General features: G+C 48.3%; 3 protein-coding genes across 3 annotated transcripts; 2 read left to right on the top strand and 1 right to left on the bottom strand.

Moving 5' to 3' along the window:
* Window positions 1–1,004: 1,004 nt before the first annotated feature.
* On the top strand, window positions 1,005–1,438 carry UCRPA7_3192 (putative snare protein; the record flags this gene model as incomplete). Its single annotated transcript, XM_007915754.1, has 2 exons — window positions 1,005–1,284; window positions 1,344–1,438. 2 exons carry the CDS (start codon window positions 1,005–1,007, stop codon window positions 1,436–1,438), a joined length of 375 nt encoding a protein of 124 aa, XP_007913945.1.
* Window positions 1,439–3,367: 1,929 nt separating this feature from the next.
* On the top strand, window positions 3,368–4,580 carry UCRPA7_3191 (putative adenosine amp deaminase protein; the record flags this gene model as incomplete). The annotated part of the gene is made up of 3 exons (XM_007915756.1): window positions 3,368–3,750; window positions 3,801–4,171; window positions 4,234–4,580. The coding sequence occupies 3 exons, from the start codon at window positions 3,368–3,370 to the stop codon at window positions 4,578–4,580; spliced, it is 1,101 nt and encodes a 366-aa protein (XP_007913947.1).
* Window positions 4,581–11,163: 6,583 nt separating this feature from the next.
* UCRPA7_3190 (putative isoamyl alcohol protein) lies at window positions 11,164–12,057 on the bottom strand (the record flags this gene model as incomplete). The annotated part of the gene is made up of 2 exons (XM_007915755.1): window positions 11,164–11,595; window positions 11,671–12,057. 2 exons carry the CDS (start codon window positions 12,055–12,057, stop codon window positions 11,164–11,166), a joined length of 819 nt encoding a protein of 272 aa, XP_007913946.1.
* Window positions 12,058–16,872: the final 4,815 nt, after the last annotated feature.

Below are 16,872 nucleotides of genomic sequence, written 5' to 3'. Positions count from 1 at the left end.
CAGTGAGCTGGGTTTGCATAGGTGATAGTCTCCTTACGTACCATTCGTATGTCATCGCACAAGCTGACCATCTTACACCCAATACCCACCCAACATGTCTTGCATTCTAGGTGCAGTAGAACCATCACCGCAGTTCAGACTCCTTCACTCTCAATATGCTATTATTTGACATTCCTTCCTATTAGTTACTAAATGTACTGCTTTAACTGCTTCAAGAACTTCACCACGATGAATCAGCAACGGTTAGTGAGGACTCTGTCGGTTGGCTTAATGAATTTGTATTATCGCATACGGGCGGATATGCCGGTAATCATCGAGAAGTCTTACTGACAGTTCATGGCAAGTAGTTGCGGAGATAGAAGCCCACATAGGCAGCGACTCGACGATCCTGGAGGTGGCGACGGCGTCGTATCTAGTAGACATGACCAAAATGGTGATAAAACTGTCTCGGGTTGTTTTATTTGTCTTTGAAGAATACAAGGTAAATATATTAACAACGGCGTTGTGATAGGCAGCAATATCGAGATGGCCTCACTCGGAGAAAATTCGTTCTATCCCTACCAGAGCAAACCACAAACCACCCTAAGGGAATGTCGCAGCATCAGCCAAGAAATCGATCAGATCGAGGAGACTCTGATACAAATACGAATCCTGCAGGGCCGATCTCTACATGATGCAGACTCATCAGACGGTTCATCGACCTCTCATCAGCTCGACTCTTTATCTGGAGAGACCATGTCGAAATATCGAGAGCTCACCAAGCGTGTTCGTAAAGTCAAATCCTCTCCAGATTCCATGCAGCCTATTAACTTCGCCAATTGGGTATCTGGAGTGCCGCTTAAAGCTAGCCATCCAACACTTCCAAGAAATCCAGTCAGCATTTCGCAAGAAGACCCAAGAGCAGATATCACGTCAATACAAGGCCGGGCGCCTCCGAGTTGGAGATTAACCAGGTCCTAGAGGACATGTCCAGTCAAGGAGGCCAAGTGTTCCAACATGCTATCATGCAGAGCAGCCGGACGGGTCAGACAAGAGCGATTCTGAATACGGTTCAAGATCGTTATAACACCCTACAGCAGATCGAGCAGCAGATGATCGAGCTGGCCCAGCTATTCCAAGATATTGATGCCCTGATCCTCCAACAAGACTTTCCCGTTACCCAGATTGAGCAGAAGGGTGAGGAGGCCGTCCAGAACCTTAGCAAGGGCAACGACGAGATTGCCGCGGCTGTCACCACTGCAAGGAAAACACGCAGAAAGAAGTGGATCTGCTTCGGTATTGTTTGTAAGTTAGCCCTACTCCGATTATGCTCTCGCAGGCCCTCAGTACCGACCCTTGAATAGTTACCATTATTGTCGTCGTAGTAGTCGTCGCTGTGGCCTATATAATGATCAACAAGGCTAAAGGCAACGATATGTCTAAGAGAACCGTTGAGTGAGACAGGATAACTGGCTCTCTCGCCTTAATGCGCCTGAGCAGGGGACGGTCTCGCGGGTGGATATGTGTTCCCGGATGCGGACTCCGGCTCCTCGGTTGCGGTAATCGTCCTAGGTGAAACCTCTTGGCCTATTCATTGCTCAGTGGTTTCCATAAGCAACGAATTGCCACATTGCATGAAACCAACTTCGAAGCTTTGGTTTCAATTCTGGATCAAAATCGGCACCACCCGCTCCATACATATCATTTATATAATTGATGGCACTGACTCAATTGCTGCTCGCCGCACTCGCTACCGTGACAGAACGGGGCGAGTCGAAATTAACTCGGTTTCATTATGATCCAGATTCTCTGGGCCAAGAATTTCCCCCGTCGATTGCACTACGCGCCAACCTTAGAAGTCGCTAGAGAGAGATTTCCCAAGGAACGAGGCGCGATCTCTCCAGGCTTACCCTTCACAATTCCTGATGACCAGAGCATACTATGCATCTCTTCGACTACGATTAAACATTGTTCTACCAAAATGCGTTGATGAATCTCTATACTTTTAAAAGGGGGGTAAATGTACAGGAAGTTTTAGAACATAATATGTATGAACACCGATCGCGTTGACTCTTCTCGTTCTAGAATGAACCATATCGTACCTTTAATGTCCGTTGTATCTATCCATACATTATGGCATGGTCGAGTTGCGTGTAGAATATAGCACATCAAGACCGAGGAAAGTTAATCACTACCCCATCAAGGCCCAATATAGGTTTAACATGATAGGAATGTCCTTTCCGAGAGGGTTCTCAGTATCACCATCACCGTAAGCTTGAGCGAGTCTCAAGATAACGCTATAGCCTAGGAAGCTGAGATGATGTCCTGAGACTGTACTCCTGAGGCACCACGATGACATGTTCCATCATTTCGGTGCCTTAGTTCTTCACCCGCCGATGTCGTGGAGGAGTGTGATGCACTTTTTAATTCAAGTCATTTGGGATGTACTTCTGCGCCGCATTTTGATCTAGTCGGGCCACCGCAGAGCTTCCCTGATACGAACGTCGGCTTGTAAACATGGTCGAATAGACAAGACACCTCAATATCTCTCTTCAAGAAGTCCAGTTTTCACTTTTGCAGTATTCCTCCGCTGCAGCTTTTCAACTCGACCGTCAGTAGTCATCCTTCGACTATTTTTCGCACAAGTCAAAGGTAAGCTTTCTAATTTCTCTATCGCATGTCTGTTACCACGGATAGCGATACCACGTTGATGCGTTGTCGTAAACTTGGGCTAAAGCCTCTCTTGTATAGCGGATCTCTGCTTAGTGCTTCGAGTATCAAAATATCCCGGCGCAACATTTCGGGATAGCTGTATTGCTTTAGCCCAAAGGTTCTACGAACCCAATTCATACCATGACGGTCAATATGGATCCTATGGAATAGGATGTTAGTCATCCCGAAGGAGGGTGGACTCCTGAAGCAAGGCGCAGAGCATAGAATCGGCCGTGGCACCTTCAAGTGCCTAAAAGCCATTGTTCATTCCAGAAGACCCAACCCAGCTCCCGCAGACGAGATCGGTCGAATCGCTGTTGCCGAGCGTTGACTCTCTGGTATAGTGGGAATTGTTGGGTACACCGAACCAGTTGCTTTACTTACTTGGTCAGGTCTATAAGCTTTTTGTGATGTCCATTCGATTCATATACCATATACACCAGTGCCACCAACTTACGCCGCTTCCTAAATCTGTTCTTTTCCCGGCCTCGAATCCTGCGGATAAGACGACTTAATCTCGTCAAAACACCAAGGCCGATGGATGCTTCTCGATCCTCTGGCCTGCGACGCATTAAGGTTTCCGTGTTTCTCAGGACAGTCGCGACATCCCGGGGACCAGTTCCTTTACAATCAGCCCTTGATCGAGGAAACCAAAGTATTCCGGGTTGCGAAGCGGATGCCCAAGGGAGCACACCTGCACATCCACTTCAATGCTTGCCTTCTACCTAACGTCCTGATCGACATCGCCAAGGATATGGACCGCATGTTCATCACGAGCAACATTCCGTTGATCCAGAAGGAAAATTACGACAAATGCGAAGTTCAGTTCGCAATACTGTCTCCCGAAAAGGAAAACCCCGGAGATCTCTTTGATCCTTCATACATAAATCGTCAGACCATGAGGTTCAAAGATTTTATTGACGAATTCCCGAAGTACTACCCAGAGCAGTGTATACGAAAGGGTATAAATGATGAAAATAGTTGGGTCAAAGATTGGCTCATTGACAAGCTCGTATTCAATGCGGAAGAAGCACATCACTGGTTACAAACGGTGAACGGGTAGGATCCCCTGAACTAAGCATAGCAAGCTAATCTAACGAGGAAGACAGTGCCTGGGAGAAATTCAATGGCCGAACACGAATGATGAAAGGGCTCTTCAATTACGAAACAGCCTGTCGTAGGTACACCAGGCTGTGCTTGCAGGAGTTTGTCAACGATAATATCCAATACGCTGAGATTCGGCCAAACTTTATGAAGACGAATCAGCTATGGTCAGACGATGGCACGAGACGGATCGACAATTTCGCCATCATGAAAATCATTATAGATGAGTACGACCAATTCCAGCAGGAAACAGACGACTACTTCGAGGGCCTCAAAGTCATCTACTGTACCCCTCGTTCATTCTCGAAGGAAGATGTCAGATATTCCCTGGATGAATGTCTGCGATTTAAGATGTCATGGCCAAAATGGATTGCTGGTAAGTCGTACAATCCTCTATATCAGGTGGAAACATATTCATGGTGCTAGGCTATGATCTAGTGGGAGAAGAGAACAAAGGGCACCCGCTTAGATACTTCATCGAGGAATTCCTCGAGTTTCAGGAGAACTGTGACAAGAAAGGGCTAGACATTCCTTTCCTCTTTCATTGCGGCGAAACACTGGAGATGGGTAACGACACCGAGAGGAATCTAGTGGACGTTTTGCTCCTCAGGTCCAAGCGAATCGGTCATGGATTCGCCTTGGCACGCCATCCGTACATCATAGAGCGCATGAAGCAAGAAAATGTCTGCCTTGAGGTTTGCCCGATTTCCAATGAGATTCTAGGCCTGACACCACGGACGAACGGGCATGCCATGTATAACCTCCTGGCGAATGACGTCCATTGAATCATAAACAGCGACAATGGCACGTTCTTCAGGTGAGTAGACAGGTCCTGTCACTTGCAATACACAAATACTAACCCATCAAACAGATCTACGCTCTCACATGATTTCTACCAAGTTTTGATGGGAAAAGAAGACATGGATCTACACGGCTGGAGGCAGCTGATCGAATGGAGCCTAGAGCACTCCTGTATGTCACTAAAGGAACTGGCATTAGTGCGGAGTGAGTGGGAGAAACGATGGGAGGAATTCCTGGACTGGATAATAGAAACATATAGACACGAGAGTAAACTGGCTGATGTCCAGTGATTTCAGAAGAGGTAACCAAACAACCATACAAGTTAAGCCTATAAAACTTCATAATCAAGACCGGTTCTATATAATTCACCAACCCACACTCGCGAGAATTACTAGTTGCTTCGACACAACTTCCTCCAGCCATCCGCCCAGTGTTGGATGTTGCTATCAAACTGGTACAACAGCTCGTACGGGATTGTCTCAGGGATCATCGGACAGTCCCTGCCTTCAAGATCCTTCACGGTATTGCCATATTCATCTTGGAGCTTATTCTCTCCAAATGCCCCCCGCTTGAACTTCTCTATAGCCTCCTCGGTAGGCCTTCCTGCGGCTCTCCTAAATGCTTCCATCTTTTCTAAATGCGGCATTTGCATTAGAAAAGTCTCCCAGGTGATGTTGTTCTTCGGAGCAGGGTAGGAGAGAGTTTCGGTTGGTATTAGCGCTTCCGCATGATTGGAGGTGACACGCAAAGAACCCTCTAGAAACACTTGAATGGAGAATTTTAGCTTCGCAGCGTCGATACCGCCAAGATCGTCTCGGCTGGCACCAAACACGCGGTGTCGGTGTGAGTGAGTGTTTGTAGATGGAAGGCCGTTGAGGATGCCAAGGCTTCGTAACACGCCGTCTCCAAGCGCACCCATTGCCGCGCACGCGTCATAAGCTGGAAACGTCCCAGCCTTACGTATGCTAAAAAACCATTCTTTGTTGAGGTGCGGCAAGAATGGCTTATGAATTGCATCCCAACCGTACTTGAACTCTTGGCGCTTGGAGACCCAGCGTATGTGATGACCTAGTGGGCCGGGCAGCTTGTCCAAGACGCTCCGGTCTAGTGCTGCGGCTATCGCGACTTCCTTAGTCCAGGCGTCTGACCGTAAGCCCAGGCTGGTGAGGCAGTCTGTATAGTTCTTCGCAGCATCTTGGTGGAATATATTGTTCATCGCCTTCATATCTGGCAGCAAGGATTTCCCGCGGATTTCGTAGCCGCCCTATGACACAAATGTTGCAAAACGCTTTTGCAGGGCTGCGCCATCCTGCTTATCGAAAAATTCGGATATATCTTGAAGGGATGAGATACAGAGCACTGTCAATTTAACTTTATTTTCATCGGCTTGCTGTGCAAGTCGGTCGATCAACTCGTAGCCGTCAAGGAAACCCACGTGGTTCCACGGCTGGAGTTCGAACGTTTGATTTCGGAGCTCATGCCAAAACCTCTCACGGTTCTCCTTCCCTCCAGTTCCATCTGTTCCGACTGCGACGGGTACCTCAGGAATGTCCTGAAGATGCAGAACTGTCCTGAGAAACTTGGCACGCTTCAGCGAAGGTTTGTGATTCGCAACCAAGCCGACAAGGTTGACAATGCCAAGGTAGTGCATATGGGAAAGGATCAAGACCGCCAGCAGATCGTCTAGGTCTTGTTCAATATCTGTGATGACCAGAAGTGGTTGGGGATTTCCAAGGAAAGGAATCAAAGCTTCGTAAGCTTTATACTCCTCTGTTCCTCGTTCGTATGGAATCTTGTTGCGAAATTGTGTCTCAAGGGATTGATGGTCCATGATGTGCAATTTGTTCAAAAGTGACAAACGAACGGGAATTGGGCTGGTATGGGTTGTTCTCATTATTGTACGCTGTATGGGGAGCACGGGATTATATACCTACCTAGGCCAGCAGACTAGCTTCTTATGGCGTTGGTCTAGCAAAGGTACCACTAGTGGTATCGAGGAGCGCATGTAGAGAGTGGCGTGTACAGAACCGATATGTGGTGGCAACTAGCCTTAGGCTTATTACACAATGCCCGACGTGCAATAAGGTAGGTATACGGCCATCAATGCTTGATTACTGTCTCGCTCTCACCTGCTTCTGGAGCACCCCTGGTGTCATCAGCACCCTCGATCGCGAGCATCTATTAGTGTGTGTCATAAACGGATATTGCCGCACCGCACGAAACCTGACCTCCCATCATGAAGATAAGCCCCAAGACAACAGGTCAAGGTGGTTGAATCATGTTGTTCGTACTGTTTTCGTTTGCCGAGCTGCGTGGATTACCCATATGACATGGACACAGACGGGTCGAAAGTGAGTTGCTTCTACTATACTTCTCACCCCCTTTCTTAAAGCCTTTCCACTAAATTAAGTACCGGTACCGTATGACACACCTCTTTCTAGGAATAATTCTTCTAGCATCTCATAAAGCCCGTCGTACACTGTTAGCCAGCTATAACATGGCCCAGCAAGCAGGACACCTCAACGCCAGGACAAGCCAACCAACCACTCCACCTCTTAGTCCTTATCCCTTTTCTAGCATCTTATTCACTTTACTTGAGCAGCTAGAGCCCATTTCACCTGAGTCCAAATCATGCCAACCAACAAGCGAGTAAGGGTTAATTGATCGCAAGCCTCTCTATCCTACCAACAGTACAAGTGGTTATTTGAGGTGCATCGCCACTCGTTAGGTCGTTTCAATGGGTACAGGGGGTCTGATATGCCCAACACATGAAATGGGGACAGAGGCCTCCTCTCCTCTTATCAATCCAGAAGGCGCAAACAAATCTATAAAGCAGGGTCTCCCACAGCATCCGCCTCTAGGTAATTACTCCTTCCCGTTCAACCTACCAAAGATCACCCAGAAGGCCACCGAAGCATTGCTCAGATATGTCATAGCCGTCCTGTTCTTATCCTACACGCCTCCCACGTATTGTTCAAGCAGCACCCCATTCCTTTCTCCTTCAAGCGTTGGTCTTGGTCTTCCCTCCTTGATTGACATGGCACTGCTTCACTTTCCGGACTCGCCTCGCCATAACTTCGGCGTGAAGCAACCAGCCCACGACGCCAAGAGCGCCGCAATGTCTCGCCAGAGGGAAACGTTCAGGACACCGGAGCTCAAAAATTCCCTGGGCCGTCTCCCCCGGCCACCACAGCTCGAGACGTAGAAGAAAGAAGTGTCGGGTATGCCAGCTAATGTAGAGGATGAGCAAGCCAACAGCCCTGGTGCGAATGTCTGCGCTGGATGGCCGTTGAACTAACGTCGACAGCCGTTCTCTGCGATGGAACTCCATCCACGGGGCCCAAATACGGCGCCACCAGAAATACAGGATCACTCAACCTCAGGCCAAGCAACGGGGTTCTGCTGTCCACAGCGCAGCCAGCTTCTGATAGAGTGACAGTAGCAAGACCGACTCCGTTCAGCTCACCCGACTACACAGCTCATACCTTGGTGGGCATCTTATTGAAAGAGGGTTGTAGTTAAACGTAAGGGTTGTAGGTTATAGAAGTATTGGTGTTTAAGAATCCGGGACAGCATTGTAGAAAGTTTGTAGAATATGTGTGCCGGTGGGTCCTGTTCGATAGAATGCACCAAGATTGCCCCCGTTGCTCCGTTAATTTTCCGCAAGCTTTCCCACGTTTAGAAGATCTGGCACTGTGGTGAGAACAGCTATCAAACCACCCTCAAAATCACACCAGGCTCATGTATTGATCACAGTCTTTTATGCTGCACAGTATGAGGAAGAACAGTTCTGTATTTAGCGGTAATCTACCGGTGTTCGTCCCTCTATATTCTGTGCTGTGTGTTGTACTAGTAATATCAGACAAACTTAGACTAGTTGCCCCATGTGAATCATGGTCTCCACGAACCCGTGGTGTTTCACACAAAGATGATGTCGTATGAAACGCGCAGCTCCCTTTGATGTTCTGGCCCAGTAAGCGCGGGCTTATGCGTCATCAGACGATGTAAAGTGTATGTGAGGGAATACTGTAAAACCAGCTATCGCAATTGTGAAAATTCTCATATCTGTCGGGCTGTCTGAAATACTCATCCCACTCCTGCCCTTTTATACTACCAATTTCATCATCTCCCGACTAAACTCCTTAAGTCGCCCCCTTCTAGATGCTCGATGATTTTTTTTATACGGGTAGTTAGCAATCTATTATTTCATTAGTAGTGTAAATTGCATAGTTGAAACGCTATTGATCATGTAGGATGATTAAGCTTAACGTTAATGATACCATTTTGAAGAGCAAGATAGTTCGAAGCTTGGGACACAAGGGCCCCGCCCAGCGCGGGGACAGACGAATATGCCAGTTCTCAATTCGATTGAATCATCTAACGTTACGGGATTAAAAAAGCAAATATGAATTCCCTGACCCTAACTAAAAAGTAGACGTTGAACTTGAATTCTGCTGGTTTATTTGGCTAGAGATTTGTTCCCATATAATTTCGTAAGCTAATAGAGAGCGATTTATGAGAGGACTATTACACTTCATGCCGGCAGTTCCGCGACAGCACAGGGGCCCATGTGTAGTATCTTGTGTCGCGGAGGATTTCCATCTTTTGTCGGAATCTGAAGGTAGATGCTCTCAGTAGCACCCAGATACTGGCTGATGTGGCCATCGCAGCTCACATCAACGGTATCTGCCGCAAAGATAAGGCTAGATTTGCTACCGGCAGTGATGTAAGCACTCATGGAATCATTATGGGGCAGCGCAATACGCCCAGCCCCTTTGATTAAAACAATCCATCTACAAAGAATTAGCTACCAATCATGAGATAATAAGAATCCGCTTACTGGTGACTGGGTGCATTATGTGGACCAACATACTCTCCGGGTGGAGCAACCGACCAAGAAAGAGTAGACACATTCCCAAGATGAAAGACACTGGTGCCAGCTGTAGTTGGGTCTCCAGACTCATATAAAGGTGAATCTACCTCCCAGCATTCTAGTGTCGAGGTTCCGTGTTGTGCACCTATGGCAGTAACATTCAACCGACTTGCGCTAGTGAAAGCAGCAAAGAATATGAAGATGAATATTGTGCATATATTACGCAGCATGATAATTGTTTCACAGCATGGAATGACTAACGAGATTGTTGGACTGGGTGGCCAGGTAGGAATCGCTTCACTATATATACCCAGGGGAAGCACCAACACGAAATTTATATTATGCTATGACTTTACACTAGGTACATGAGCCGGTACTGACAGTGTATTGATTTCTTTTGTGATATGCATGTACTGTAAGTACTGTCATGATTATTGTAGCTAATTGTCATCAGGGGCTTGCACGGACGGTTCTCACTCCCAGTTCTTCGTTTACGCTGACGGCTTGTGACTACGCAGTCCCATGTCGATCGCAGACAGAGTGGAGGCCTTAGAACCACCTTTTAGTTCATGTTTATCTGGTTTCTCGATTCTATGACATTGCCCAAAACTTTGCTACTAAACCCAAGACATGATTTCTCTTCAAGTGCCAGTAGCTGTAAGTCTTAGCCAATAGATACTAGAATCGTCCAACTTACCAGAGGCCCTTTGCCGGCTGTGATTAACACCAGTCATCCCTAACGTAGTTATACCTTAAAAGGAAGTCGACCAGGTAATACGAAGCCTTTACCACACTATAGGCGCAGAGGTCAACAATGTCGAGGGTCTGCATTGTTGGAGCGTAAACCGAGGCTCTCCCACGAGTCTATTCTCTTTCCTCGTCCTTGTCCAACATTGGCTATCGGTATAGCAAGGGCGATAGACTGCTAACTTTCCAGGGAACACAAGGGAAACCGAAATAAGGATCTTCCCAGACATATTTGCTGCATAGTCAGTCAGAGCCGGTGTTCTGAACCCGGAGAGCGGCAAACAAGATCATTCCTCCTATTCCTGCCTGCCGCTAAGGAGGGGACATGGCCATTTCTTCAGAGTACTAGTTTCCTACGGGTTCCCCTGAAATCCCTAGGAATCCCGTCGTTCATAATTGCTATGCCTCAAGTAGAGACAGCAGTACTTAGAGGATCATCCACACAAGAAGGCAATTCTCGGTCAATTTCCTATACGCCTTGTCTGTCTAGTTGTGGTGGCTATGGCGGGTCTAGTCGAACGTGGACGAAATTGATATCATATGGTTGGTACAATCCTGGAATAGGCTTTTATATATGTAATAATAATCAGTCTCTAATCTCATCAGTACAATCAAATGAAATCATCTGTCAAGCCCTACCACATCAAAAATGAGTCTTCTGTCATTTATACTCGACACATTCTTCCGTCTTCATCAACCGACCAGGCCTCACTCCCCACACCCTTCAGAACATAGAAGATCGAGCCAGGGTCCCACTTGTGCTTGATTGCCAGCAGAGCAGCATAATTCTCGCCAAAGAACGTCTCTTGCCAATCCGGCTGTCGGAAGTCTGCTTCATTGAAGTAGGCTCCGCTTCCCGGAGTTACAGCCTTCAGCTGTGGCACAAACTCATCGGTCATCTGCTTCTGTGCATCCAATATGGATTCCCAGGCATCAGCTGACGAATTCTATGGCGTCGTGAGCTGCATGTGAACTGTGGTGTTGCGCCAGGCAGGGTTGACAGCATTATAGACATCCTTCGCGCCGACGAAAGACGCCGAGCTGCCAACAGCCAGGACGCCGTTTGCGGTAAGATTCTGCAGGACGGTCTGTAGGGTGCTGTTGTTGTTTTCGAGGACGCTACGTGGGATCATCCGGCTGCCGTACTGGTACGCCTCAACCGGAAGATGGCCGTATGGCAGTGGGCCCATGTATGTGTCGTAATGGTCGCGGTAAGGCAGCTCCGTGTAGTTGACCGAAGCCGTGATACCTAGCTCGGCGAGATGGACAATGAATGGCGCCAAAACAGTGTCCCTGACGTAAGCTGCGGTGGAGTTGTAGACGATAACGGGATGGATGACAAAAATGGCATTGTTGACATAGTAATTAATCATGACGCCCTAGTCAGTCATGTTCGGCAACAGGGAGTAGAATGCCGTGACAGCCTTATTGAATCTCTCTTATGTTGTAGAGACTGCGGTCATTTGGAGGCTAGCGCCGCCGACAGTAGATTCATGGTGCGTGCGAACAGTCAGAGAAATGACAACACCGTACGTGCCACCGCCGCCGCCACTCAGCGCCCAGTGCAAATCAGCGTTCTCCGTACGCGACGCCTTGACGAACTGACCGGTGGCTGTAACAATCTCAAACTCAAGGGTCTGATCGGCGGCGAGTCCGAATGTGGTGCTGAGGGCAGAATGCCCGCCGCCCTGTGTGTAGCCCCCGGCCACGCCAACGGTAGGGCACGCTCCAGTGAGGACCACGAGATCCCGGGCGTGTGCAGCCTCAAGCACTTCAAATCCAAGCACTCCAGCCTCAACCTTGACTGTAGAACCGGTATAAAATGGGTCGGCCCACGTCATGAAATCGATCTGCTTCAGATTGTGCGTCCATATGGCCAAGGCGCCAGCACCAGTGGACCGGCCAAGAAAGCTTTCCGACAAATCTCGTTAGCATCGGCTCCAGGAGGTCTCAAGGTCCGGGCTTACTCGTGGCCGGTGTTACGGACGACAATGCGGATATTGTTAGCCCTAGCAAAGGCTAGAGCCGTAGTGACATGGGCCGCGCTAGATACATTGACCGCGTACGAGACATAATTGCCCAGCAAGCAGGGCTGTGATGGAGAAGTAAAAGGATCGCAACTCTGGTTAGCGAAGTATGCCTGCATATGGAGGAAGTCGACGGAATGCTGGGTTAAAAAGGCTACCGTTAGTACCATACCACCCCGACTAGACACTGGAGTCAATTCTCACTGGAGCTGTGGGAGAGTCCACGATGATTGCAGTTGTTGACAGGCAGCTTCATCATACTCGGGATCGTGGCAAGTTGATCCTATGGGAACGGTTGCGATAAGAGCCCCACTAATAGACGCATTGAAGGCATCCCACTTCGCATCCGATGGCCAGCAAGTATCTCCCGGTAGGCAGCGGCATCGTCCCAGCGCCGGTTCACATGATGATGCCGATGTAACAAGTGGCAGGCCGAAAGTAAGTACTATGACACACAATGAGAACCTCATGACAGGATATAAGATCTTGGCGAGTATGTAATGAGTCGGTCTAGATCTAACAAAAAAAAAACTTCCTAAGAAAGTATCTCATTTCAACAGAACTAGGTAGATACCCGAGTACGGTAACTTTGTTGTACTGTATAGTAATGCGCAGACGCAGTAGCATCAAACTTGGAAGATATATGCGCCACACTAGTCTGGATCACTCGCCAGAGCCCGTGAATGTCAAGTGAACGCTGACGGTAGTACCGGTACTCCAGTAGATGACCCATGCACTATCCCTAAACCTCACGCAGATTCAAACTGCCGATAGAAGCAACTTTCGACCTTAAAAACGAGTGTCGACCGATGCTGATATATGTAGGTACCGGACTACACTGCATTACCATCTATTAATATATCATGCTGTGCTTTGCCAAAGCTGCTACAGTAGTTATATATCGGTTAATTACTGTACACTGCATGAACAATACACTATATCGTATCCAGCTCTAGATCTTTGAAAGATGATGACCTTCACCAACCACAGTTCAGCAACCCCGTTCATCTTAAGGCTGACAAGACACAGTCTACTGAATGCTAACAATTATTTCCTTGGTACCGTAGAAGGCTTATTTCCTGTCGCTGTTTTTCCTATTAACTTTATTAAGACGCGGGGTCAGCTTGTGGCGTTGTGTGGCTTCAGGGCCCACTTATAGCATAGAGGTACCTAGGATGTCGCGCTACATACCTACCATAGCGAGAGAGGTGAACTGGAAAACGAACACCCCCACTGTAATCCCAGTGGCTTTGGGCTGTCATCCAAAATGCCCTCCAGCCCACCCTTCCCCCTTCCCTCTTCCCTCTTCCTCCTCGTCAAAGCCAGAGTCAGCGCTGTCGTGCTGGTCACGATCATGGCGCCGCAACTGGCTGACGCGCAGCATGCTCTGATCAAAACTCTACTGACAGAAGGGTTTAAGCCTAGGATCATCGCCTCAACAGTCCCTTGTAGTGTCCGTGCCGTCCAAAGAATCCGCCTAAAGCAACACCAGTCCGACATGTCCTCCCAAACGAAAGCTCGCGCCGGCCGCCGTAGCTGTATCACAGCCCCTATGCTCAAAGCCCTCCGTGATATACTAGACGAACGGCCGGACATGTATTTTAGTGAGATCGGGGAGTTCTTCTACCGTAAATTTGGTGTATGGGTTTCGGAAAGATCGATTGGTCGAGCTCTACGAAGAATAAGTTGGACGAGAACAGCGATGCGTCGAATTGCGCAACAGCGCGACGCAGACCTTCGAGATTATTATCTACATAGGATGTCGAAGTATAAATCTTACCAGCTTGTATTTGTCGACGAGTCTGGCGTTGATCGAAGAGCCGGCTACCGGCGCTGGGGATGGTCTCCGAAGGGGACTTCTCCGGTTCAGGTTACAAAGTTCGGGCGCGGGCAGAGATGGCACATTCTTCCAGCATACGCCCAAGACGGCATCATGCTGAGGCGAGTATACCAAGGATCAACAGATACTGCTATGTTTGAAGATTTCATAGCCCAGCTGCTGCAACACTGTGGCAGATTCCCCGAGCCAAAGTCCGTAATCGTTATGGATAATGCTTCTTGGCACCACTCAGAGAAGGTTCGGAAAATGTGCCAGGATGCGGGTGTTTTGGTGGAGTTTCTACCTCCCTACTCGCCGGATTTCAATCCGATCGAGGAGTACTTCAGTGTGCTCAAAAGGTTCATCAAGAAGAAGTGGTATGAGAATGAGGACTTCATTCGAAGGCAGTTTGGAATGTTTCTAGAGTGGTGTGTCGATGTGGTGGGCGACGATGCACACATCGCAAGGAGTCACTTTTGGCATGCAGGCATCGAAGTGATACAGCCACCAGAACAAAGTTGAATTCTATAGAATGAAAAATACAGAAAGATCTTTCGCGCCTTAATCACTGTCCGTCTCTTGCTGGAATCTTCTGATGTTGCTAACAAATTGCAGAGCACTGCCAGGCTTAACGCCGCCCTTAACCATCATGCTCGTGATAGTCTCTGGGTGTTGTAGAGCAGAGTTCAATTCAATCAAATGCTCCATCGCAAATTTATTCGCAGCCTCCAAGGCCTCTCTCCACCTGTCGCTTTTCACTTGCGTCATGCCCCAAGTGCAGTACTTTTCAAGCTTCTCCAACCTATCACCACACACGCCAGGATCCCCAGGGTGGGCCATCCCAGCCGCGCCATGGTGATCTTGATACGCTAAGACATGCGTTTTATAGGGCCGACCGCTGGAAGCGCTCTCCGCCTTACGTTTGCGGCTGTAAGCTAGTACGTCTTTGGCGATCTTGGGCGGGACCTCAATTTCCATATTGATATCGTCCTTGGTCTCTCCATCCTTCATATTGTTTCTACGATATCTGACCTTGGCTTCTAGATGCCTCGAAAGCATACTGATATGATTGCCTTTTTCGTCAACCATATAGTAAGAGCCTTACTTACAATTTTTGGCTTTACAACGCCTATACTCGTAGACTCGAGCCTATAGGCCAGCCTCCGCGGCCCTCTACGCCCTCTGGTTCTCACTGGCGCTCTTCCTCTTGTTTTTTCCTTTTGCAGTTGTGGAGGCAGTATTATTGGTGGCTTCCTTACAAATGAATTCAATACTCACGATGATCTTCTTACCCTGGCTAAATAAGATAGTAAGACTTTCTAGATGACTGTCTATCTGCAGCCACTCGACATCCATCTTCTTATATTTTTTAATCAAACCACGTCCACGGGTTCACTCGATAGAGACTTTGACAGTCGTTTGTTCGCAAGAGTACCTGATTGCGGGCGAATTGTCTTTGTTGAGAATGGTGTCGATTTGGTTCTGGAAGCTGTCCGCCCAGAGATCGCTCGGGGCCAAGACAGTATCGGAAACTGCACCGAAATCAATCTCCTTAGCTCTGGTTTTCTCGCGGTGGCAAACCTTCCACTGAAGGTCATAGTGGATGCATATAGGGTTCTTGCTGTCATATTGCTTATTACGGTCCCAGTCACTCAGTCGGAGAAGTGGTAACACGGTATCGCCACTTGGCGGATCGACTCGTTCGGCTGCAGGGCTCGATCTAGGGCTGTCAGACGCTGGAAGCTGGGGAGTCTGCAAATCACGATCAGTCTCGTCAATAGCAAAAGCCTCGTCAATCCAGGTAAGATCTAGGTCGTCCATGGTGCTGCAGCCTGGCTTCCGAGTTGTTAGATGATGAGACAAGAAAGTAAGGTTGCCGCATTCTTTTCCCACCAGCGCTGGTGCCAGCGCTGGCGACAATGAGGGGACACGTGGCCTTTTCGTTTACCAAATTCTACGTGTTTCTACGGGCTTCTATCGAGCTATCCCTCGTTTCCGCTGTACACCTCTGCAAACCGCATCGTACTGCAACTTCTACAACATCGCGACATAGAAATGTCACGAATTGTGTTCTATGGCGTACGGAGGGATTTGATGTGCCATTTATTCCAGAAGGTTTGTGGAGTGATTGAGTGCTAGTTCGGCAGTGCCACGTTGCCGCCGGATCTGCGGCCCCTGGTAGGCTTGCAGGGGCTTGCATGATTCAGTGACTATTGGCCAGCAAGCATCTCACCCTGCCTAAAAGGGAAGGGCAATTAAGACATCTTGAATCAGGTAGAAAACCTGTAAGTGGGCGAAAGCAACCGTGATGATGGGTTGAAAGCTTCATTTTGGTATGTGCGATAGTCATCGGCATGTGTAGGTGCCAGTCAGTAGAAAGGAAAACTGGGAGCAGAAAATGGCTGTCGCGTTTTGCTGATGACTTCTTTGTTTCGAGAAGAGCAGTCGCGGTACTTCCAGGTACAAGCTGACAGGGGGGTCAAGCCACAGCTGTCAGCAGAAAGAGTAGGCCCACTCAGCAAACGGCTCCCACTAATAAAGTTAATTAAAATTTCCTGCGACAGAAAATACGCCTTCTACGGTACCTACCGTACTATACTATATATATAGAGTATCTAATTTCTCAGAGGTTCGAAGTTTAGAGTTGGTCGTGGCCACGAATCATGGCTTGGTATTCGAGCGTCATCTGTGGCGCATTCATCTTGATTGCATTATCAACGACAATCAGCAGGGGTTGGGAGACACCAAAAACCTAACAAATAACTGACCGCGCAAAAGAAGATGAAGTACGTCAAGAAGAATGCTCAGAA

Source organism: Phaeoacremonium minimum (genome assembly GCF_000392275.1).
Source record: "Phaeoacremonium minimum UCRPA7 unplaced genomic scaffold PA7_03_scaffold_263, whole genome shotgun sequence".
Classification (NCBI taxonomy): Eukaryota; Fungi; Ascomycota; class Sordariomycetes; order Togniniales; family Togniniaceae; genus Phaeoacremonium; species Phaeoacremonium minimum.
This window is presented reverse-complemented; position numbering and strand designations above follow the sequence as displayed.